The sequence below is a fragment of the Haliotis cracherodii genome, unplaced genomic scaffold (genome assembly GCF_022045235.1).
Source record: "Haliotis cracherodii isolate W230 unplaced genomic scaffold, xgHalCrac1.p SCAF_2, whole genome shotgun sequence".
NCBI lineage: Eukaryota > Metazoa > Mollusca > Gastropoda > Lepetellida > Haliotidae > Haliotis > Haliotis cracherodii.
Genome location: NW_027266275.1, coordinates 29,028,212 through 29,054,607, shown reverse-complemented (window position 1 = coordinate 29,054,607; position 26,396 = coordinate 29,028,212). Strand labels below are relative to the sequence as shown.

Sequence of the window (26,396 nt, the reverse complement as noted above, 5' to 3'; positions counted from 1 at the left end):
CCACAGCACGTTACTTTGACGTCATTCAGTTCGATATCTATGTCGCTGTAAGGAGTGTAATATTTTGACATGTTCGTATTTTCGAAATTCCTATTTCGCAAAATCAAGGTTAATTTGTACTTTTACAACGGTTTAGAGGAGTTTTAGGCATGTTTCCATAAACATCTCTTTTATTGTTTAGACATCGTATCTAAATGCGAAAACATTTATCGTAACTCTACTTATGTAGTAAACAGGAAACACGTGAAATGAATGCCGACGTTTCCGGGTGATGCTGGATGAGTTAGGTGCTCAATATAACTGTTGCACATCTCATTAACAGCAAGCATATATAATCTCGGGTGTCACTGGGAGTGTATATTTGCGCGATACAAATTTCAGGTTTGATCGATCTCTGCAGTGGGAAGGACCTTCATATATTTGAGATGCAAGACAGCCAACAGACAACTAACAGTAATATATTCGTTCAATTCTATTTATTATTTATTTCATAACGAAAATGTTTTCTTTCTGAATTTGTCGATTATTCCCGCATATTTACGACTTGTATGTAACTTTGAAACGTTTATTTAATTAACAATACCACTAAAGGCACTTGGTAATATTCATTGAACTATTTAACTTATTTTAAGTGCACAACATTTCTAATCACAGAATTTCGTAGATGAATATTGAAATTTTGTAGCCCGTTTGTATACCATGTATCTTCCAAGCGTCGCATGATACATTGATAATAAAGACGAATGTGTTTCATGTTTAGCTATGAACATGATGAAATCCCTATGCGAAAGAGGACTGCCCCAACCCCCTTCGTTTTCTTCATGTTCAAGATAATTGTTATATGATTATTTGTCCAACTTTCAGACTCCAAAAAAATGAGTGCTGTGCCTTTACAGACCAGTTTCACAGATGAGGTAATTGAGAAGGTGGGGTAGATTGACCAAGTTGTCCTCTTCTATGGAGCTGAAATGCCCACTGCATGGACTACGTTGCATGGTTGTTTGATGTTTTTGGAGTAATATACAGACATTTTGTTGATCATAGCGTAAAGGTGTATTGTGATTAACCATGTTAACATACTGTGTTTGAATGAAGAGCTAGGTTACCTCTAGAAAGTCCAAGTCTCATCTTCGTGTAGACTGAAACGTCCAATCTCTTCCGTTATCTGTTAGACCAGCACATTATATGTCACTCACGGTATATTTTGTCTTGTCTTAGTGCTGTTTGTTGTTTGTAATGATATATTCAAAGATATAGCTTTGTTTTTATTTTCATTTGTGTAAGTAAAAAAAATGGGTTCACCATGTTCACATGGCAGTCAATGAGATGTGTAATGAAATTTGTTTGGTAATAATGAACATGTTGAGTATCTGAAGTTGGGTGGTGGTGGGGGGTTGCTGGGAAATATTTATCAGTCACTACTTCAAGATACACACTTTTTCTCTGAGAGGAGGTTCCGGATGCATTTATTGTTTCTGTTCACAAATGACAGTATTCAACGGAATTAGCTTACATTGTCTTATATAAACATTTCTGGCTGTCAGCATAAACCACAAAATTTACAATCTTTCAACCCTGTTTTTTATCACCAAAATAATATTCCAATAAGAGCCCCCTATTTCTAATTTTGAGTGCGCCCGGGACACTTATTACGTCGAATACGGTATTACTGTTTTGTGAAGTGATGGACCCGTAATGCATGTGTGATTTATTTGATTTTTATCAGTTTCATATTTACACATGGTGATACACTGGAGAAGTTAGTCTTGTAGCTTTGTGTGGTCGTCTGCACTTCAGAACCTTCTGCTCAGTACCATTATTCTCTGTTCAAAATGTGTTGTATGCTTGTGTTGTTATGTTCAGGCGAGAGAACAGTTGAAGTGGTAATCATGGTAATGAAAGAAAACAACTTAGAACATTTATTATATTTACATTTTAATATACATCTGCTGGTATATGAATATAACACACAGTACCCTTGATGGTCATTTTTTGAACACTTGAATTATGCACCCATTGTTAAAGTGAGGGTTAACTGAGGCACCCACTAAAGCCTGGTTGCAAGGCAGACAGAACCACAGTGAAACCTGGTAACAAAATATTTTAGTGTCCTTGAATGAGTTATCATAATACACAATTAATTTTGAGAAATTCAATTCAATACCTTGCTCAGACAAATAATGATGTTAATATGAACCTGCTTTTGTATTTCCTCATCAGGTGCTCCTTGAACCATACGATTACATCTGCCAGATTCCTGGCAAGAAGATCAGGACCAAGCTGGCTGCAGTGAGTAAATAAGTGTCATCATCTCATCCGTCATACACTCGTCTCTTATCCGTCATACACTTGTCTCTCATCCATCATACACTTGTCTCTTATCTGTCATTCACTTGTCTCTCATCCATCATACACTTGTCTATCATACACTTGTCTCTCATCCGTCATACACTTGTCCCTCATCCGTCACACACTCGTCTCTTATCCGTCACACACTTGTCTCTCATCTGTCATTCACTTGTCTCGCATCCGTCACACACTCGTCTCTCATCCGTCATACACTTGTCCCTCATCCGTCACACACTCGTCTCTTATCCGTCACACACTCGTCTCTTATCCGTCACACACTTGTCTCTCATCCGTCATACACTCGTCTCTCATCCGTCATACACTTGTCTCTTATCCCTCACACACTTGTCTATCATACACGTTTCTCATCCATCATACACTTGTCTCTTATGTGTCACACACTTGTCTCTCATCTGTCATACACTTGTCTATCATACACATGTTTCTCATTTCATACACTTGTCTCTCATGCATCACACACTTGTCTCTCATCTGTCATACACTTGTCTCTCATCCATCACACACTTGTCTCTCATCCGTCACACACTTGTCACTCATCTGTCATACACTTGCCTCTCATGTGTCATACACTTGTCTCTCATCCGTCATACACTTGTCACTCATCTGTCATACACTTGTCTCTCATCCATCATACACTTGCCTCTCATGTGTCATACACTTGTCTCTCATCCATCACACACTTGTCTCTCATCCATCACACACTTGTCTCTCATCTGTCATACACTTGTCTCTCATCCGTCACACACTTGTCTCTCATCCGTCACACACTTGTCTCTCATCCGTCATACAATTGTCTCTCATCCGTCATACACTTGTCTCTCATCTGTCATACACTTGTCAATCATCCGTCATACACTTGTCTCTCATCTGTCATACACTTGTCTATCATCCGTCATACACTTGTCTCTCATTCGTCACACACTTGTCTCTCATCCATCATACACATGTCTCTCATCCATCATACACTTGTCTCTCATCCGTCATTCACTTGTCTCTCATCTATCATACACTTGTCAATCATCCATCATACACATGTCTCTCATCCATCATTCAGTTATCTCTCATCCATCATACACATGTCTCTCATCATCATACACCTGTCTCTCATCTGTCATGCAACTGTCTCTCATCCAGTTATTGTACAAATTGTTCCATCATGTCCATGAATGTCCTTGAGTACATTATGTATAGCAGCACATTATGTATGGCAGGGAAGTGTTGGTGTTACATGTAGCACGACTCTGTGTGTTCACATAGTGTCTCAGTGCCGGTGATGTTTCAGGCCCTCAACTACTGGCTGAAGATCCCAGAAGACAAGCTTGTGCAGATTGGAGAAGTAATACAGATGCTTCACAATGCCAGTCTACTGTAAGTAGTCACCGCAGCAGGGCCTGGGCACAGTAGATCCCCAGCAGGGTCAGGGCACAGTAGATCCCCAGTGTGGTCAGGGCACAGTGGATCCCCAGTGTGGTCAGGGCACAGTAGATCCCCAGTGTGGTCAGGGCACAGTAGATCCCCAGTGTGTTCAGGCCACAGTAGATCCCCAGTGTGGTCAGGGCACAGCAGGTCCCCAGTGTGGCCAGGGCACAGTAGATCCCCAGTGTGTTCAGGGCACAGTAGATCCCCAGTGTGTTCAGGGCACAGTAGATCCCCAGTGTGGTCAGGGCACAGCAGGTCCCCAGTGTGGCCAGGGCACAGTAGATCCCCAGTGTGTTCAGGGCACAGTAGATCCCCAGTGTGGCCAGGGCACAGTAGATCCCCAGTGTGTTCAGGGCACAGTAGATCCCCAGTGTGGTCAGGGCACAGTAGATCCTCAGTGTGGTCAGGGCACAGCAGGTCCCCAGTGTGGTCAGGTCACAGCAGGTCCCTAGTGGGGTCAGGGCACCGTAGATCCCCAGTGTGGTCAGGACACAGCAGGTTCCCAGTGTGGTCAGGGCACCGTAGATCCCCAGTGTGGTCAGGGCACAGCAGGTCCCCAGTGTGGTCAGGGCACAGTAGATCCCCAGTGTGGTCAGGGCACAGCAGGTCCCCAGTGTGGTCAGGGCACAGTAGATCCCCAGTGTGGTCAGGTCACAGCAGATCCCCAGTGTGGTCAGTGGCACAGCAGGTCCCCAGTGTGGTCAGGTCACAGCAGGTCCCCAGTGTGGTCAGGGCACAGTAGGTCCCCAGTGTGGTCAGGGCACAGCAGATCCCCAGTGTGGTCAGTGGCACAGCAGGTCCCCAGTGTGGTCAGGGCACAGCAGGTCCCCAGTGTGGTCAGGGCACAGCAGGTCCCCAGTGTGGTCAGGGCACAGCAGGTCCCCAGTGTGGTCAGGGCACGGCAGGTCCCCAGTGTGGCCAGGGCACAGTAGATCCCCAGTGTGTTCAGGGCATAGTAGATCCCCAGTGTGGCCAGGACACAGCAGGTCCCCAGTGTGGTCAGGGCACAGCAGGTCCCCAGTGTGGTCAGGGCACAGCAGGTCCCCAGTGTGGTCAGGGCACAGCAGGTCCCCAGTGTGTTCAGGGCACAGTAGATCCCCAGTGTAGTCAGGGCACGGTAGATCCCCAGTGTGGTCAGGGCACGGTAGATCCCCAGTGTGGTCAGGACACAGCAGGTCCCCAGTGTGGTCAGGGCACGGTAGATCCCAGTGTGGTCAGGTCACAGCAGGTCCCAAGTGTGGTCAGGGCACCGTAGATCCCCAGTGTGGTCAGAACACAGCAGGTCCCCAGTGTGGTCAGAACACAGCAGGTCCCCAGTGTGGTCAGGGCACGGTAGATCCCCAGTGTGGTCAGGGCACAGCAGGTCCCCAGTGTGGTCAGGGCACGGTAGATCCCCAGTGTGGCCAGGACACAGCAGGTTCCCAGTGTGTTCAGGGCACAGTAGATCCCCAGTGTGGCCAGGACACAGCAGGTCCCCAGTGTGGTCAGGGCACAGCAGGTCCCCAGTGTAGTCAGGGCACAGCAGGTCCCCAGTGTGGCCAGGGCACAGTAGATCCCCAGTGTGGTCAGGTCACAGCAGGTCCCCAGTGTGGTCAGGGCACAGCAGGTCCCCAGTGTGGTCAGGTCACAGCAGGTCCCCAGAGTGGTCAGGGCACAGCAGGTCCCCAGTGTGGTCAGGTCACAGTAGATCCCCAGCAGGGCCAGAGCACAGTAGATCCCCAGCAGGGCCAGGGCACGGTAGATCAAAATCAAAAGTGCATCAAATAAAATGATTAAAAACAATAAACATTTGGTAAAAATATCTGATGCCTGGTTGGCGGTACACATGCTTTGCAAATCCTGCAATTGACTAAAATGTGCATGGCAGTTTATGAACCGGATGACAATTTTGTGATTTTTATTGGACTATGCATAGACTCATTAGTCAAGCGAAAATATAACTCTATAGTTACAGCCTAGTTCGGCAAGGGTGGAAACCAGACTTTTATAGTCAGTTAACTCTTGCCTTGGAAGGTGCTGAAGCCAGAGTCAAGAGAAGTCTGGAGTTTGCAGGGCTTAACACAACACAGAAATATGTGCCCTGTACGAACATGACCAACAAATCGATAGAATGGATGCCCGAAATATTGCTTCCCTAGAGATATACAATAATATTCTGGACAAGAAATATGAGGTCCTGTAATTAAAGTAATTATCAAATCTTACACTACGCAGTGCTGGGCTGCACTGCACCATTTCGTTACTTTACAGGACCCTCATATTTCCTGTAAGGGCCCTTACAATTAATTATTGGTGGTCCACTGGAGCCCTAGTTTTGTAGATCAGGGTAAAACCATGGGCTTGAATCCAGTGTTCATCCAAATATGATCCTTTGTCTATCAACACCTCTTCTGTTTCAACAAAGGGGTAAATGTCTGTGACCTTGAAACTGCTCATCACAGGCTGACCACACCTTCCTCTACCATGTCTACAGACTGACTGAGAATAGAAATAAACTCTTAACACTCTGCGACCTGTGAAGACTGCCATTACTATAGATGGTCAACAATCTCAATGCAGGTTACATGCATCCATTGTCAGTTTTTAATGATATGTGAGGCAATATTCTTGTCTTTGTTAAAACCCTGATCTAAGTTAAGAAGACTGCTAAGTTATGATAAAGCAAGCGTATGATATGATGACTTTCCTCCTTGAAAGCTAAAGCAGTGTTGTCATTTACAGAATAGATGACATCGAGGATAATTCCAAGCTGAGGCGAGGAATACCAGGTGAGTGTATTTGTTGACAGAAAGTGATGATGGTATTAAGAGTGGGACCGGTGTAGTGACACTTCTCTCCTATTGTAGGTTACAACCAACCAAATGATTTCCCATAGACGTCTATAGTAATGTTTTGTTTGTTTGTTTGTTTAACGTCGCACTCAGCAATATTCCAGCTATATGACGGCGGTCTGTAAATAATCAAATCTGGACCAGTTTATTTATATATTTGTAAAAGGAGGCGGTCATGGGTCAATTCCATCCATGATTGATGCCCCCAAGATCATATCAATTTAAAATATGTTTTCAACTTTAAAAACTTTAAAAACCCAAACTGGTCCCAGATTCACTTCATTTACTTTCAATTCTTGCCAATACGTATCCATGGTGATGTATAAACAGAAAAACATAGACAGTAGGAATAACTGAAATATACGCTTGCCCTGTAGGCTACACACAACCAAATATTTCCCATGGACATCTGTAAAGTTATGTTTAATAACTTATAATTCTGCATTCAACTGCCATTCTATATACATGCATGCATATCCAAACCTAAAGGTGCAATAAAATCACATAATATACCCAGCACACATTCTGTATAAATAGTCACAATAATGAAGTTAAAAATAAAGAATCAACTTGAAAAACATGGTCATTTAATAATTACTGGGTGAATGGAGATTTTAAAATCTTTCATGGTATCATCCAATTATAGCTGCTAGCTTCTTCACTGCACGCTCCATCTTCTCTAGGAAAGCAGCTGGCTGCACAACTAATTCTTATTGTAGTGGAACCTGTAAAACAACAGATAAAGGGAGATAACTCCCAATTCCCAATTACAGCTACTCATTCCTCCCAAAAAGGAAAATGCCTGTTTTATCTTTGTCTTATGTTATTATTCAATGTTAATCGTTTGGTACATATATATTTTAATGCATGTAAATTGAAAAGATAGAAATATATGTAGGATTTAGGTTTCAATGTAAATATTTCCTGTTGATTACAAAAGTCTGGTATGGTAGCAAGTGTGATGCATGCTAAACCATGGTGATATGATGGAATTTTGCAGTGGCACACAGTATATACGGAATTCCACAGACAATCAACACTGCCAATTATGTGTACTTCCTAGCGCTGTCAAAACTCCACAGCCTCGGACATCCGGAGGTCAATACAGTATTTACAGGTCAGTTCACAGGTCACAGGTGCACCTGCCCATGACCTCTGTAGTTTGCATAGATTTGTTTGTAAGTTTCTTGTTTAATGCCACACTCGGCAATATTACAGCTATATGATGGCTGTCTAGAAATAATCGTGTCTGGACCAGACATCCAGTGTTTGACATCATGGGCATCGATCCACGCAATCAGGATTCGATGACATGCATCAACTAAGTCAGCGAGCCTGACCACCCGATCCCACTAGTCGCCTCTTACGACAAGCATAGTCGCCTTTTACAGCAAGCATGGGTTGCTAAAGGCCTATTCTACCCCGGATCTTCACGGGTCTTGCATGTAAGAGCCTCATGCTTGTTGTAAGAGCCGAATGAATTGGGGATCAGATGGTCAATGGCTGATGGCAATGGTTGGATTGTTGATATCAGGGTCACATGAGATAGATGTGGCATATACAATAATATCAGGCGACATGCATGGATGAAAAAACGTAATTGTCCTGCATATCTGAACTTCAAATGTCATGAATCGTTAATGAAAAATATATGTTTTGTGTTACATTCATACCTACCGTTTGTTCCCCTATCGAAAGGATCTGAATGCATTTCATTTGTTCATAAAAAAACAACATTTTTGGTCCTGCGCATATTCATCTGAGGCTGATTAAAAATAATAAAGTTAATTGCATATATTATTTCAAACAAAGAGTGAGAACTTTAATTTTTAAAAATGTGACTGGAAGTAATGTAATCAAACAAGGCTTGGCAGTGACTTACTCAATACCGTTTTTCCGTAGTATGGTGCACACTTTTTTCTCCAAAAAACTCAGCTGTATAGAAGGGGGCGCGCATTATACACACCATAATGAGTTTTGTTGTTTTTTCTCCCATGGAAAGACATTACCGTGAGCAAGTAACACTGGAAATACCATGTCAACAAATCCATACTGAAGTATGCAAATTAATCATGTATTTACACTGTCTGGTTATTAAAAGTGTTCATTGTATATCTGGACTTATGTTTGTAACTTATTGTATTAATTTTATTTAAAATTCCTTAATATTGTTTTAATTAATTTTGGCGAAATTTTGTGTGAAGCGATCGGAAGATCTCACAACTCACTGTTATTAACAGCAACCATGGTCAGATTACTGGTACTCTCCACAAGTCTACAGCATCTTAGTCAATTAAACTCTGCTTAACATGCATAGAGAAATGTAGAGGACATCCCTCGCTCGTCTGTTCCTCATTACTTGTTAAGCCTCAAGGTATTGTTTATGGTTGGAGGACAGAAACACTGAATGTGATGAAGGAAGTGAATTAACCAGAACTAAAGAGTCCCGGTCCACAGTGTCCTCTTTGTTCATCGTGATGTATACCTGTTGGTAGTCCTGCACCATGACCGTGGAATATATTTATTTTATGAAAAAATAATAATCTAGAAATGCATACAAAAGCAAGTCTAGCCAGCTCAAGCTAGCTCTATTCCACAAATCAGCATAGGGAATTTTTTTTTATTTTTAGAGTCAAGAAGGATATTGTGTAATATAAGATTTCAGAGACTAAATGTTAGTCTAACCTGTTGGGTGTTACCATGGTTACAGAGCAGCTGCTGGAGCTTCATCGCGGGCAGGGGATGGACATCTACTGGAGAGATGCGGTGCTGTGCCCCACGGAGGAGGACTACAAGACCATGGTGATACGCAGTCAGTATCTCATAGCCATTGTAGAATCATAGCTCTACACACTACTGCAGTCATAGCTACAAATGTCTGGTGTAGATCATATGGACAACAACTTTCAGTCTGTCACATTGTGGCGCATACAGCCATTGATTTTACATAGTTGCTTGATGTGAGATAAAGATTCAAGTAATGTTCAGTATCTCCGATGTTTCTTTATATTAGATATATAAAGCTTTAGTGGTCATGATGAATATGGAGAGATTGTAAGCTACATAAATGGGATGTCATCATGCCCATGGATAGTAAGAGGTGTAATATTAGTGTTGTCATTGCAGTAGCTTGTAAGATGCACGGTTTTAGTGTTGTTATATCCAAATGATATAAGTAGCTTGTATCATGCATATTTTTGGTTCTATAAATTCCAAAGGATATTGGTATGATGCATATTTTTATAGTCGTCATATTGGTAGCTTGTAGGATGCATATGTGTAATGTATGTACCGTATTCGACGTAATAAGCGCCCCGCTCTAATAAGCGCCCACGGCGATATTTGCTAATATATTGGCTAGTGAACAATCTCTATTAGCACCCCTTCCGATCAATGTACACAAGACTTATTTATTCGTGTATAATACACACTCGTGTGTTATATGCACCATTAATTATGGGCAATTAAATCCTGGAAAAATATATATGTCGTATATAAACATTTCAGGTTGTCAGCATAAACCACAAATTTTGCGAACTTTCAACTCTCTGTTTTTTCACCAAAATAATATTCCAATAAGAGCCCCCAATTTCTAATTTTGAGAGCGCCCTGGGCGCTTATTACGTCGAATACGGTAATTGCAGGATAAGTTGCTTCTTAGCAGACCGTCTCCCTGGACTTTTGGTCATGTTAAACTGTGGCATGGTGCCTCAGCTGGCACTATAAAATCAGCATTAGTCTGAACCAGTACAAGCAGCCACAAACACATACGCTATATAAGTGCAGCAATCTTGGATGTGATGTTAAGCCTCATTTCACCTCACCTCACTTCTTAGCAAGGATTTCAATCAGAAGTACTCCAAGAGTGTCTTCATTGGGGGACATTTATCAGCTGAGCATGTACAATATATACATGGCAATGTGTATGTGGTAAACAACTTGGGGGTGTGTGTGTCTTTGTTATTGTTGAGTGTGTCATCGGCAGGTCAACAGTGTATTTTTTGACCATGTCGGTCACTTCCAACAGAAGCACAACAATCTTTTTTCATGACTGAAACAGTATTCCTGTTGGCCTTGATACTACAATGTGACCTTGTGTTTCAGAGACTGGTGGACTGTTTGGTCTAGCTGTTCGACTTATGCAACTATTCAGTGACAACAAGAGGTATGTACACAAGGCTGGTGTTACCGTTCTTTTGCCCAAAATTGAGGTTGGAATATTGAAAAAAAAAAACTTTTTAATTTCCTCTCTCAATTCATAATTTGTTGCTTTTTAAAGTTTTTAAGATAATTTTCAACTGGTTTTGATTATAATATTTTACATAATTTATTAATCTTGATACTGACAGTAAATGTTTTTAATTATATCTGGTTATTGCGGCTTTAAAAAAAACAGTGCTTTTTTTCATATTAGGTTAGCTTTCACATTTACATTTATTCAAGGCTTCCAAAAAAATGTCTGGTCTAAAAATCCTTCATATATTTATAATTTATGTGATATATGAAAAAGTGTTTCTGTTATATTTCAGTGACTTTAAACCTTTGTTAGATGTACTAGGATTGTACTTCCAGATCCGAGACGACTATGCCAACCTATATTCCAAAGAGGTGAGACACATCGACACTGATCTCTGTGTGGCATACAAGTGTGTTGTGTTCATATTTATCGTGTTATATATTTTGTATGCCACAATGAAGTACACAGCCAGGAGTAAGAGTTTGTTAGTTTGTTGTTTAACGCCGCACTCAGGAGTTAGAAATGCTTATGCTGTGCTAGTTTTGTGAGATAATGTTCCATGTTTTGTTTGAATGAATCGTTGAATTAATACTGATTTGAATTAATAATCTGTTTGATTTCATCAGAATCCAGGAAATGGATAGAATACAGTGCCAGTTTATCAGACTAATTCATATGGTCCCTACAAGCTCTATGTTGCTGTCATGTCTGTGTTATAGTATATTCTATAGAGATAGACTATGACCTTGAATATGAATCAGTTACATGTTTGTTTGCCTCTAATTTGATACGTTGCAGGCTGTTTCAGAACTGATACGTTGCATGCTAGTTCAGAACTGATACGTTGTGGGCTGTTTCAGAACTGATACGTTGCATGCTAGTTCAGAACTGATACGTTGCAGGCTGTTACAGAACTGATACATTGCAGGCTGTTTCAGAACTGATACTTTGGAGGCTGTTTCAGAACTGATACTTTGGAGGCTGTTTCAGAACTGATACTTTGGAGGCTGTTTCAGAACTGATACTTTGGAGGCTGTTTCAGAACTGATACATTGCAGGCTGTTTCACAACTGATACATTGAGGGCTGTTTCACAACTGATACATTGAGGGCTGCTTCAGAACTGATACATTGAGGGCTGCTTCAGAACTGATACATTGAGGGCTGTTTCACAACTGATACATTGCAGGCTGTTTCAGAACTGATACATTGAGGGCTTCTTCAGAACTGATACATTGAGGGCTGTTTCACAACTGATACATTGAGGTCTGTTTCACAACTGATACATTGAGGGCTGCTTCAGAACTGATACATTGCAGGCTGTTTCACAACTGATACATTGAGGGCTGTTTCAGAACTCAAACGTTGCAGGCTGTTTTAGAACTGATATGCTGCAGGTTGTTTCAGAACTCATACGTTGCAGGCTGCTTCAGAACTGATACATTGCAGGCTGTTTCACAACTGATACTTTGGAGGCCGTTTCAGAACTGATATGTTGCAGGCTGCTTCAGAACTGATACATTAAGGGCTGCTTCAGAACTGATACTTTGGAGGCCGTTTCAGAACTGATACATTGCAGGCTGTTACAGAACTGATACATTGTGGGTTGTTTCAGAACTGATACGTTCCAGGATGTTTCTGTATGTGAGACGGAACTGATACGTTGCAGGATGTTTCAGTATGTGAGACGGAACTGATAAGTTGTGTCCTGTTTCAGTATGTGAGACGGAACTGATAAGTTGTGTCCTGTTTCAGTATGTGAGACGGAACTGATAAGTTGTGGCCTGTTTCAGTATGTGAGACGGAACTGATAAGTTGTGGCCTGTTTCAGTATGTGAGATGGAACTGATAAGTTGTGGCCTGTTTCAGTATGTGAGACGGAACTGATAAGTTGTGGCCTGTTTCAGTATGAAGCCAACAAGAGCTACTGTGAAGACCTGACAGAGGGCAAGTTCTCCTTCCCTCTCATCCATGCCATCCGGTCCAGCCCAGACAACAACCAGATCATCAGTATCCTTGTTCTAGGGCAGTGGGGAGGGAGGGAGGGTGAGGGGTGCAGGGAGGGCTGATGTCCATAATGGTGCAGGGAAGTGCAAGGTCTGTGAGGAGTGTGGGTATGTGAGGCCAAGGTAAGAGCGTACATGAGGTCAAGATCTGTGAGTGTAGAAGGTATGCAAGGCCAAGATCTGGTGAGGTAGAGGTTACATGAGGTCATGGTCTGTGTGTGAAGAAGGAATGCAAGGCCAAGATCTGGTGAGGTAGAGGGTACATGAGGTCAAGGTCTGTGAGTGTAGAAGGTATGCAAGGCCAAGATCTGGTGGGGTAGAGGGTATGTGAGACCAAGGTCAAGTGGGGTAAGAGGGTACATGAGGTCAAGGTCTGTGAGTTTAGAAGGTATGCAAGGCCAAGATCTGGTGGGGTAGAGGGTACATGAGGTCAAGGTCTGTGAGTGTAGAAGGTATGCAAGGCCAAGGTCTGGTGAGGTAGAGGGTACATGAGGTCAAGGTCTGTGAGTGTAGGAGGTATGCAAGACCAAGGTCTGGTGAGGTAGAGGTTACATGAGGTCATGGTCTGTGTGTGAAGAAGGAATGCAAGGCCAAGATCTGGTGAGGTAGAGGGTACATGAGATCAAGGTCTGTGTGTGAAGAAGGTATGCAAGGCCAAGGTCTGGTGAGGTAGAGGGTACATGAGGTCAAGGTCTGTGAGTGTAGAAGGTATGCAAGGCCAAGATCTGGTGGGGTAGAGGGTATATGAGGTCAAGGTCTGTGTGTGAAGAAGGTGTGCAAGGCCAAGGTCTGGTGAGGTAGAGGGTACATGAGGTCAAGGTCTGTGAGTGTAGAAGGTGTGCAAGGCCAAGATCTGGTGAGGTAGAGGGTATATGAGGTCAAGGTCTGTGTGTGAAGAAGGTATGCAAGGCCAAGATCTGGTGGGGTAGACGGTATATGAGGCTGGGATCCGTGAGGTAGAGGATATGTGAGGCCAAGGTCTCGTTGAGTGTATCTAAGGCCTAGGTCTGGTTGGGCGAGAGCGTAATCAAGAAAGTGCTTCTGAAGGTGAGGGGACAAGGGGTAAAGAGAGGGTTAGAGCTGAGAGAATGGTATGAAAGGCTTATTTCAGATTACCAAGAGATTTTTATTTTTCTCCTTTTTTTTCATAGAGCTTCGGAACATTTTGACCCGGAAACCATTTTTGTTTTTACAATACCTATCACATTTAAAAAAATGTGCAGCTAGCAAGTTTAACTGCCTTAATTGCAACAAGACATTTTACGACAGAGAACAACGGACAATGACTTGAAGAAGTACTGTGTAGACTACATGATGAAGATCGGGTCCTTTGACTACACCAAGCAGACACTGGTCAGCCTGGAGCAGAGGTCAGTATGTCGGTGGTGGAAGATGTGAGATCGTCATAGGGGGGCATCTCTGTCACTAACATTGGCAGCATTCATGCCATTATATAAATCCTCCCCACGTACCTCCCTGCAACACATGGCATCAGGTACCCACAGATGAAGCAAATGGCAACATGGATATCTTCCCTTGTCTTGTGACTTGATGAGCTACAAATAGTTCTACCTAACATACTAATCCCAACCTTCTTCAGTTGATGTTATAGAGAAGCCTTATAGAAAATATAAAAACATAAAATGGCTTACAGATTTTTAAAATGAGGAGGCAGCTAAAAAAAGTGCTGATTGTATTGTAGGCCTAAAGTTTCCCACCCCATTCAAATATTATGAGATGAATGGAGCAATTGTTGAAGAAATGTTGACTATATACAACTCAGAAGACGTTAAAGAACACTAGATTGTTTCATATGACTATAGTTAATCATGACATTACAGATTTACTATAGTCGTATGAAATAAATCAGTGTTCTTATGTAGCCGATTATTTGTGTTAACCGCACAAGCTCGATGAGGCACTGGCATATGGGACATCAGCCCTGTGTATATACTGTAGACTTCTGGTCAGCTCATTCATTTGTCAAGCTGTACGTTTGATTCTCTCGTTTAGCCAGTTATGAACAGTTTAACAGTGCACGGCATAATGTCACACTGGATGAAAAACATGTATGAAATTTTGGTTTTACAAATGACAGCCAACCAAATGGATTGTGTGGTCATGAAAAGTGATTTGGTTGCTTGTGTCCTTACATCCGAAGGGCATGGAATGTTGCTCATAAAACCGATCACTGTGATCCCTGTCCTCCATATTTCAGCCATTGTCCTCCATATTTCAGCCATTGTCCTCCATGTTTCTGTCTGAAAGGTCACAGTCCAAACATATTTCAGCCATTGTCCTCCATGTTTCTGTCTGAAAGGTCACTGTCCAAACATATTTCAGCCATTGTCCTCCATGTTTCTGTCTGAAAGGTCACTGTCCAAACATATTTCAGCCATTGTCCTCCATGTTTCTGTCTGAAAGGTCACTGTCCAAACATATTTCAGCCATTGTCTTCCATGTTTCGGTCACAAAGGTCCCTGTCCAAACATATTTCAGCCATTGTCCTCCATGTTTCGGTCCCAAAGGTCCTTGTCCTCCATATTTCAGTCCGTGTCCTCCATATTTCTGTCTGAAAGGTCACTGTCCAAACATATTTCAGCCATTGTCTTCCATGTTTCGGTCACAAAGGTCCCTGTCCAAACATATTTCAGCCATTGTCCTCCATGTTTCGGTCACAAAGGTCCCTGTCCTCCATATTTCAGTCCGTGTCCTCCATGTTTCTGTCTGAAAGGTCACTGTCCAAACATATTTCAGCCATTGTCCTCCATGTTTCGGTCACAAAGGTCTTTGTCCAAACATATTTCAGCCATTGTCCTCCATGTTTCGGTCACAAAGGTCCCTGTCCTCCATATTTCAGTCCGTGTCCTCCATATTTCTGTCTGAAAGGTCACTGTCCAAACATATTTCAGCCATTGTCTTCCATGTTTCGGTCACAAAGGTCCCTGTCCAAACATACTTCAGCCATTGTCCTCCATGTTTCGGTCACAAAGGTCCTTGTCCTCCATATTTCAGTCTGCGTCCTCCATGTTTCAGAGCCCTGGAGCTAATTGAGGAACAAGGTGGAAACCCTACGCTGTCAAGTCTCGTGGGAGAGCTGAAGAAAGTATACACAGAGGAATCATAGTAGATGGTGGAAACTCAATGAAACCTCATCTATACAATACTGTTGTAGGCCCAGTGGAAGGCCAAGTCTGTGATGGATGTCGTCGTGTGCTCAAGTCGTGGCAGATGGGATGATGATGATGATTGTAAGTGCTGGTAGGATGAAAGTGAACAAATGAATGTCACATATCAGTGTCTGCAGTTGCCAGCAACTTGTGACAGTTTTTCTGTTGTGTGTAAACTTAATACAGGCTTGAATCTCAAGCCCCACCAAAGAGGTCCAAAATATGTGTGACAATGAAAATCAGTAAATGAATGCAGAAGACATTTTAAATATGTATGAACATGAATGGGAAAAAAATATTTTGTCAAAGGTCACTGATATCATATAAAAAGATTAACCAAAAAGGTATTCACTGCAGGGAAAATAACATTGGTGTCGGCCATCCTCAAGTCAGGGTCTTGAACTCAAAGTAGCAAATCGTAGTTGTATTCTTTATTTCAATGGCTACCCTTCCAAGTGAGGAACCCTTGGTCATATCAGCATCATATTACTACAGTCTACTTTATGATAACAACTTCTTGGGATATTCTATTGCTCTTCAATTCCAGACATGGGTACAATGTGTGAAGCCCATTTGTGGTGTTCCCCGCCGTCATATTGCTGGAATATTGCTAAAAGCAACGTAAAACCATACTCACTCACTCACTATTGCTCTTCGTGCATCTCTGAGTAGGGTTACACATCTCTGTTCTTTTTTAATGGTTTAATGGTATATTTCTTTCCAGTTAAAGCTACAACATAAATACTGATAGGTTTGTGTTGTAGTTGTGAATGTATCATTGTGTTCGTGGCCGAGATAGATGCTGGTCGTGAGATGTGATCGTGTGACGTTCCAGTTGTACAGCCAAATACTCAAAGCATTGTTTTCTGTTATACACTTTTACCATCAAATTTGCCTTCTTTTTGTCCATTCCCCCTCCAAAAAGGGCATTTCTGTGCATTGATTAAACAGTCTCATGTCGATCACCCCTTCCTTGCCTTGTTTTTACCCCGAATTGTGAATATGGGATATGTCAGTGGTGCTGGTCCGTTGGTTGCTGGCAAGACACCGCTGATTATGTGTTGGCCTCCTGGTTCGAATAGGTCCCGAGCAGGCTTTGCTTGTATCCAGACGCTATGGGGATGATACGATTCATATCCCGATACAGTACTTTTATTTCATAAGTTGATAATCTTTCTTTTTGCTGGTGAATCACATCGGAATCATTTGTTTTAAAATTTCAGAGATTAAAGATGGGATATTGTAGGGCAGTAAAATATAGGCAAGGTGGCACTGTGAAGGTTATGTTGTTAATAGTCAACCAGGGAATACCAGCAAGCATGGGTTGCTGAAGACCTATTCTACCCCGGAATCTTCACGGGTCGTTTTTGTTATTACTCATGCCTTTTACACCAATACAACTTCTAATGTATTGTATCGTATGTATCGCGATACAGGAGTTGTAAATCGATGTATTGTATCATGGGCACTGTATTGCGATACAGTACTGTACAGGCGTATCATTACACACATGTAACAGGTGACTTATAGGATCAGGCGCTTAGACACAGTGACTTGATGGAAAGAGTGTCATCATTTACAGACGGCATGGACTTTTGCTCATAATATCAATCAATTGCTTTGATTATTCGATTTGATTGATAACAGACTGCCATATTGAAGGGTGCGTCATTAAACATCACATACCAAACCACTAATTTGATTGCTAACAGGCTGCCATGATAATGTTGTCTTAGGCATAAAACAGCATTACTGACTATTATGATCAACTTAATATGGACAAATGAGGTTCAGTGGCCTCATGGTTATTCTGGGTTATTACTGGTCCCCAACAACCAATGCTTGTTCCAAGATTATTGCACTTACATAGCGACGTACATTTTAGTGAGTGCGTGGCTACTTGTACTAGTCTGGACTAATGTCGGTTTCATAATGCCACCATGCTAGAATTTAACATAGAGACAGTATACTGAGTCAAATCAGTAATTTCATCCCTGAAAGCCGTGCATCAGGCAGGGTAACAACAAGTTCCATCTTATGGCGTGTCCAGGGCGACTCAATGGATTGGTGGTCAATCTTTGGTTGCACTGATTCCTGAATTTGCTGTTTCAGTATTTATTCAGAATAAATTGGCTTTATGTAGACATCAACACTGAATTGTTTCTTGTAAAATTTCTAAAAAAGGCAATAATGATGTACATGATTCATTGAACCATGCTATAACATAATGCAAACACATGATTGACAGTGACACTTTCAAAGACATAAACATCAAGACAGGTTCCTTTTCAGGAAATAATCCAGTATTCCGTAACGTAAGTGACGAGCAATCACAACAGGTTACCATAACATCAACGAACAACTTAAATCAAATTAGATATCAGTCCTCAATCTTCTCTTACACTATCACATACATTTACATGTACGACGTAAATACACATGTCACAGCGATAGAAATTGGCACTAGTCCTATAGTCCTTGCCAAACTGCCCAATAGTTTAGGTATTGTAAGGACGGGTAGAAATTTGCCTTTTTAAAGGTTTTGTCATACGTTATAAGGACTAGTGGACAAAAACTGTTAGTTTCTATCGCTGATGTAACCTATCCTGGACAACATCCTTGGCACATTTTGAAATGTCATAACAAATTTTGCAGCAAATATAATTTTTTCAAGTTACCAAAATGACCAGGACACTGGCGCCACAGAAAAATGTCTACACAGTGTTTTTTTGTTGCACAACTTTATATTTAAAAATATGTTGTCAATTTCTGTTCTTTCATTGTCATAGGTTAAGAAAAGAGGGAAACAAACTTATAGATTTAAGACCAGCAATTTTGATTTTGAAAACACAGGACCTGGTTGGCATTTGTCTAGTGGACCAGCCAAATGTCGGATCAAGGTACAGCAGCTGGTTGAGTCCGAGTGCACACAACTATGCAGGATCAGTAAGCAGCACCTTCCTGACAATACAGCACTAATGAGACAAGCTAATACTGCGCTTGAGTTGAGAAGGTCTTGACACAACAGCTCTTTTAACGGATGGTCAGTTCCACATCAGCAGATGTTGCAGCAATCTTGAGATAAATTCTCCTCCTTTTGTACAGGCATCAGAGCATGTGTCTATTGTCCAGTCAAACAAGAACCTGTCAGTGTTTAAGCGTTTTCACTGGATTCAAGTCCGGATGACAGCTCTCCTCATAGTAAAGCTCTGCCCTGGTCAGGTCATGTCATGCCCTGTGAGGCACTGGGAAGACACACACGGATGTGAACACTGCACAGTCCCCAAAGGCAGACAAATCTTTCTGTATCCACCACTCCTAGGTTTGCAACTTATTGTCTCCTAATAGTTAAAACTCCGGCAACTTGCCCTCATTCTCTATATGGTAGATGAGGTCCGAGAGGGTGTAGTCCACCACGGCCTGCTGGGCAGCCTCGGACACCTGGCAAACAGGGGAAGAAAGTCATATACGTTAGTTCGTTACATTCGGCAATATTCCAGCTTTATGACATCGGCCTGAAAATAATGGAGTCTAGTCCAGACAATCCAGTGCCAGAAGAGGAAGTGGACATAAAATCCTCCTCACATTGTGGCTCAATCCCTCTGCTTGCTGTAAGGTCTGACTGATATGATTAGTTTCTTTCTCAGCAATATTCCAGCCACATAAATAATCGAGACTTATACCAATTCAGGCCATTGGGGTAAGGTGACAAACAATGAACCAAGTCACAGCCTAATAGGTCTACAGCAACCCATGCTTGCTGTAAAAGGCGACTATGCTTGTCGTAAGAGGTGACTAATGGGATCGGGTGGTCAGGCTCAATGACTTGGTTGATGCATGTCATCGTATCCCATTTGCGTGAATTGATGCTCATTATGCCTGGTCCAGACTTGATTATTTACAAACCACCGTCATATAGCTGGAATATTGCTGAGTGCGGCATTAAACAAACAAACAAAACATCACCCAATTCATTGTGTCACCCATTACCGACAAACATAGGCTGTCTAACCCAGAATCCTCTTGGGGTGACTGCCCTGAGCTTGAGATGGTAACACTGTCTCTCCTGACTGGATTATTTAGTATATTGCTCATGCTTACAGCTTCAGGTTTGCCTGGCCTGATTATTTACAGGTGATGTAACACAACCTTTACTTGCATGTCATTATCATAGGATTATTGTTACTGATCACTGGTGTAAATCAAGTGTAAATTATCCTTCAAACATCGAAAGGTATTGTGTATCCATTGCCTATCATATTATCATTCAATCTTCCCATGAAGATTTGGGTTAGAGTTGGTCTTTAGCAACCCATTCATGTCGTAAGAGGCAACTAACAGGATCGGTTGGTCAGACTTGATGACTTGGTTATGCATGTCATCACATGCTCATGTCAATCACTGGATTGTCTGGTTCAGACTCGATTATTTACAGACCGCTATCATATAGCTGAAATATTTCTGAGTGAGGCGTTAAAAAAACAACATCTCAATATCATATCAGATAAATGACCCAATATAAAAGATGGGAGTGACGGAGTGAGTGAGTTTGGTTTTACGCCACTTTTAGCAATATCACGGCGGGGCACACCAGAAATGGGCTTCACACATTGTACCCATGTCGGGATTTGAATCCGGGTCTTCAGCGTGATGAGCGAACGCTTTAACCACTAGGCTACCCGACCGCTCCATAAAAGATGGGATCACAAGGCAAGAATGCCTCATCTGTGTGGTAATACTTACAGGTCGGAATTTGATGTCTTTAGGTGGGTACTTGAACTTGGGACCAAAATTGACTTTCACCTGAAAGAGCAGCACATTTTGGGAGAGTGAGTGAGTGAGTGAGTGATTGCTTAATGGTAATGGAAGACAAGGAATCTGAAGCACCCAAAAAAAGACAATATAGAAATAATGAAATACTATGAAGTACACATCTTAACTGCATATTATAATAGTGAAACTAAAACCACTTTAATCAGTAAAAGATAAAAAGTAACATTGGACTGTTGAAGTACAAATTTTTATACAGGTCTTACCGTTGCATTTTTAAATATTGAGACTGCCGGGTAGTACACTCCTTCAAATATGTCCGTGTATGCAATGCCTTGAGATCTTCCATTCTTGTACATGATAATCTGGAAACAACACAGTCTGATGAAATTGGAAGAAAAAACTGGAAAATAGATAATGAAACCTATTGTCACAATGAAGGATAAGATTGTCAGGATAAGATATATGGATGAACAGCTTCTTTTTTACAACAAGTTGCTTGATAACGGTGTCAGAAACTACCTCGGAACATCTCTCCCAATTGTAATAAAGAAGTTGTTCATCAATATATACTACTCAAAAGAAGTTAAGGATCACCTGATTCTTTCATATTGCCATAGTTAATCTCTCATGTCATGACAGATTTACTTTACCATTATGAAAGAATCGGGTGATTCTTAACTTCTTTTGAGTAGTATATCTTATCCTTACTGCATACCCCAACTAAAAATGCCTCTCAAAGACATCATTGCCACAACATTAAGGTTGAATGGTAATAATACCGAGCAATTTTTATATTTGAAAATCCAGAAATAAAATCCTGGTTAGTGTAGATGGTGTGGAGAGTGGCCTCAGGTTGGCGTGTATTCTGTCCTCTGTGGATGGTGTCATCTATGGTTGTTATAGATGGTGTGCAACCATGAAGATTCAGTTCAGAATAGGTCTTCAGCAACCCATGCTTGCTGTAAAAGGCGACTGCTTGTCGTGAGAGGTGACAAACGGGATTGGGTGGTCAGGCGCGCTGATTTGGTTGATGCATGTCATAGTATCCCAGGTGCATGGATTGATGCTCATGATATCAATCACTGGATTGTCTGGTCCAGATTCAATTATTTACAGACCGCCATCATATAGCTGGAATATTGCAGAGTGCAGCGTTAAACAAGAAACAAATCCAGATGGTGTGTACTGTGTGGGTGGTGCACCTACCTCACTGCTGGTGGACTCCTTGAGCACCTTCTCTGCCTCTGTCACGTAGTCCTTCTCTTCGAAGTACAGGTGGCTCTTGAACTTGACCAGTGGCTGCAACAACAAGTGATGACACCAGGTAATACTGCTGCTGCCATACTCAGTAGTGCAGCAACACATCAGCACAGACAGGACCATTGATACATATCATAATCCCACAACAACACATATCATACTCCCACAATAATACATATCATACTCCCACAATAATACATATCATAATCCCACAATAATACATATCATACTCCCACAATAATACATATCATACACCCACAGTAATACATATCATACTCCCACAATAATACATATCATACACCCACAATAATACATATCATACACCCACAATAATACATATCATATACCCACAATAATACATATCATACATCCACAATAATACATATCATACACCCACAATAATACATATCATACTCCCACAATAATACATATCATACACCCACAATAATACATATCATATACCCACAATAATACATATCATATACCCACAATAATACATATCATATACCCACAATAATACATATCATACACCCACAGTAATACATATCATACTCCCACAATAATACATATCATATACCCACAATAATACATATCATATACCCACAGTAATACATATCATACTCCCACAATAATACATATCATACACCCACAGTAATACATATCATACACCCACAATAATACATATCATACACCCACAGTAATACATATCATATACCCACAATAATACATATCATATACCCACAATAACACATATCATACACCTACAATAATACCTATCATACACCCACAATAATACATATCATACTCCCACAATAATACATATCATACACCCACAGTAACACATATCATACACCCACAATAATACATGTCATACACCCACAATAATACATATCATACTCCCAGAATAATACATATCATACTCCCACAATAATACATATCATACACCCACAATAATACATATCATATACCCACAATAATACATATCATACTCCCACAATAACACATATCATACACCCACAATAATACATATCATACACCCACAATAATACATATCATATAACCACAATAATACATGTCATATACCCACAATAATACATATCATACTCCCACAATAATACATATCATACTCCCACAATAATACATATCATACACCCACAATAATACATATCATACACCAACAATAATACATATCATATACCCACAATAATACATATCATACACCCACAATAATACATATTATACACCCACAATAACACATATCATATACCCACAATAATACATATCATACACCCACAATAATACATATTATACACCCACAATAACACATATCATACACCCACAATAACACATATCATATACCCACAATAAATCTTGGCAGCTCCAATGGAATGTGAATGTGTATGTGCTCATTTACTTCTCATCTATACAATACATCTTAAAATACAAACAAATGCTTGCATAGCCCAATGTATGCACGCACACATGCACACACGGACGCGCAGCTAGGCAGGTAGTGGGTTTGTAAATTTCACTTTAGCTTTATGCAACTTGAGCCACTAGTCTGAAACCTGAATCTAGAAAGCTCAGATAGTAACAGTCCAATAATAACATCAAAATCTAGAGAAAATGACACTTATAGCCAACATCTGGCAAGTAGATTTAAATGTTTCTAACATGGACTGCTTTAATGGTTTGGAAGATCACCTGGCTGCCTCTTACTCATCAAGGCAAAAGGTGCATAGTAAGTCCTGAGGTGAGATAATTCTGTACAATACATTTTCTCCTGACAATACATCTCATGCATTCCAATTACTTTCATGCTTTTTCAGTGTTAAGGGAGGTGACATTGTGACCAACTAATCCTCATTCTAGTCCAAATCCCCCTTAGGAATCTGTCAACTATCCATGCATATGACATGACACTCATTCCATACGTCTGAAATGGGATTTATTGTCATGTTCAAGATTACTGTATATATTTTTAAAAACGATAAAAGGTTTAAGCCAGCTTTAAATATTGTATGAAATGTAATGTGTGTTAGTGTGTGTGGTACTAATGCTGGCTTAATAGTGCTAGCCCAATGAGAAATCATGCCTCAGTTAAACATGGATACCCCACTAACACAATACACTGACTTCGAGCCAACCAGTCCTTATTTAATCCCCTTAATTAATGCCAAGTGCCAGAGAGGGTAATAGCAAGTACCATCTTTAACGATTTTTGGTATTAAGGCAGGGGATTGAACCACCGATCTCCAGGCAGGACCTCTATTATACTAGACCACGGAGGCAGTCCTGTCACAGACTGGACCGCATGGCAAAGACTACTAGGGGATCGAACCACCCATCTTCCCCTCTCCGGGCAGGAGCTCTATCCACTAGACCATGGAGGCGGTCCTGTCTCACAGACTACTGCATGGCAAAGACTACAAGGGGTTTGAACCACCGATCAATCCCTCTTCAGGCAGGAGCTCTATCCACTAGACCACGGAGGCGGTCCTGTCTCACAGACTAGTAGGGAAATGCCAACCATGAGGACATGGGACACGGACTGGAATGGACAAGGTGACCTCATCAGCAATATGACATTTACTATGCTAACTGCATTGACACCTGTCCTGAAGTTATGGTCTGCCTCAAGCCTCATTACAGTCAGGTTATTGTTCAGGCTACTTTGACAGCAACCAACTCCCTCTACACCCAGCTCAATAAACGTTTTGCCAGGCTAAACCATTATGGATCATTAGGAGTTACAAAGTTTCACTCAAGTTGGGATCAAGTCAACATTGCCATTCCACTTGAGTTATCTTGTTCGTGATACTTGAACGTTTCGATATGTTGCTAGGCAACAAATTGCATGAAAATAATCACCCTTACAGGTCTGTTTACTGTTCATTTCAGTTATTACTTTTTGTTGTCCCTGATGAGCCTGATGCTGGTGGGGGGGGTCGCGTGTACATTACTGTCCAAATATGCTGACAAGATTACAGTGGAGGGAGTCGCTATCATGCATATAGCCAGTATTTCACACTGATCCATAAACTTATATTACATCTCTTAATGGTTACATTTATTGTTTTTTACAAATATCTTGTAACATTAAAATTTAAGTAAAATTACATTTTAAAGCTTTAGCCAGCTTTCAATTTTGTATGTAATCTAATGTGTGTGTGGTATTCCATCAACCAAATCACCAACCAACCTGACCACGCAATCCTTCAAGTTGCCTCTTCCGACCAACATATGTTGCAAGAAACCTATTCTAACCTGTTATACCCATGGGTTCCTGCCTATTGCAAGTGAGGTGACACACTTGGATGAAACTGTGTGTGATATCCTAGCTGACGGCATGGATTGTTGCTCATCATATCAATCACTAGATTGTCTGGTCCGGACTTGGTTTGTTTGTTTGTTTGTTGTTTAATGCCACACTCAGCAATATTCCAGCTATACAACAGCGGTCTGTAAATAATCAAGTCTGGACCAGACAATCCAGTGATTGACATCATGAACTTTGATCCACTCATTTGGGATATGATGACATGCATCAACCCAGTCGCCTCTTACGACAAACACAGTCGCCTTTTACAGCAAGCTTGGGTTGCTGAAGACCTATTCTGAACTGGATCTTCATGGGTGCACACCATCTAGAACAACCATAGATCACACCATCCAGTGACTACAGAATACACACCAAATTCAGGCCACTCTCCACCCCATCTCCACTAACCAGGATTTTATTTCTGGATTTTTCAAATATATAAATTGCTTAGTATTATTACAATTCAACTTAAATGTTGTGACAATGATGTCTTTGATGTCATTTTAATGTTGGAGTATGAAGTAAGGATAAGATAAATTGATACACGGATCGTCACGGGTCGATTACTCATAGGCCACGTGAAATAGCTGGAATATTGCTGAGCGCATCATGAAACACTGACTCCCCTTGCTGTTACAGGACATGTTGGTAGTATTCACACCGAGTCTGCAGGAATCAGAATTCACAATGACACCATTTTGCACCTAATGGTCACACTGATCACACAGACGATGCTATAAAATACAAATCAGAATTTTTAAACAAATTTATCAATTCTCAGAAAAAGGGCAGAAATGACTAAATCAATTCATAAAACGAACCGTTGTAACGTGCAAGATGTAGGCATAGGAAGAAGCGCATTCCCAAGAGTCTTACTTAATTATTAACGACCTTAAAGTTTGGCTAGATGCCACTTAAATCAGGTTACAGGAGCCCACACTTCCTGGATAGTGTCTTGCCAACACTTTAACCTTTTCACAAGATCTCTAAATGTAGGCAATTTTGTTTT

The 26,396-nt window shown here is 41.2% G+C and overlaps 2 protein-coding genes across 3 annotated transcripts in view; one reads left to right on the top strand and one right to left on the bottom strand.

Moving 5' to 3' along the window:
- The first annotated feature begins 247 nt into the window (after nucleotides 1–247).
- On the top strand, nucleotides 248–17,015 carry LOC139468947 (geranylgeranyl pyrophosphate synthase-like). Of its 2 annotated transcripts, none has more exons than XM_071251095.1 (12): nucleotides 248–453; nucleotides 865–914; nucleotides 2,221–2,289; nucleotides 3,653–3,738; nucleotides 6,511–6,557; nucleotides 7,621–7,737; nucleotides 9,331–9,432; nucleotides 10,725–10,785; nucleotides 11,150–11,228; nucleotides 12,764–12,866; nucleotides 14,118–14,232; nucleotides 15,899–17,015. In XM_071251095.1, exons 1-12 carry the CDS (start codon nucleotides 426–428, stop codon nucleotides 15,987–15,989), a joined length of 948 nt encoding a protein of 315 aa, XP_071107196.1. In that variant the 5' UTR covers nucleotides 248–425; the 3' UTR covers nucleotides 15,990–17,015. The 2 variants fall into 2 exon arrangements, with proteins under 2 accessions (XP_071107196.1, XP_071107195.1); XM_071251094.1 differs by having other exon boundaries at nucleotides 865–926.
- A 1,155-nt stretch (nucleotides 17,016–18,170) lies between these two features.
- Nucleotides 18,171–26,396, bottom strand: part of LOC139467947 (set1/Ash2 histone methyltransferase complex subunit ASH2-like) — a 99,729-nt gene continuing 91,503 nt past the window's right edge. Inside the window, exons 15-18 of the mRNA XM_071249547.1 lie at nucleotides 22,012–22,104; nucleotides 21,069–21,167; nucleotides 20,776–20,835; nucleotides 18,171–19,473 (exon numbers count right to left, since the gene is read on the bottom strand). Of these exons, the coding sequence (XP_071105648.1) occupies nucleotides 19,381–19,473; nucleotides 20,776–20,835; nucleotides 21,069–21,167; nucleotides 22,012–22,104 (345 nt within the window). The 3' untranslated portion in view covers nucleotides 18,171–19,380. The remainder of the gene's footprint in view (nucleotides 19,474–20,775; nucleotides 20,836–21,068; nucleotides 21,168–22,011; nucleotides 22,105–26,396) is intronic.

Bases quoted from the DNA above. Each gene is read 5' to 3' on its own strand.
- LOC139468947 (XM_071251094.1), top strand. From the start codon at position 426: ATGCAAGACAGCCAACAGACAACTAACA. The intron at 3,739-6,510 runs GTAAGTAGTCAC...TGTCATTTACAG, and splicing joins CTTCACAATGCCAGTCTACT to AATAGATGACATCGAGGATA. The intron at 9,433-10,724 runs GTCAGTATCTCA...CTTGTGTTTCAG, and splicing joins CAAGACCATGGTGATACGCA to AGACTGGTGGACTGTTTGGT.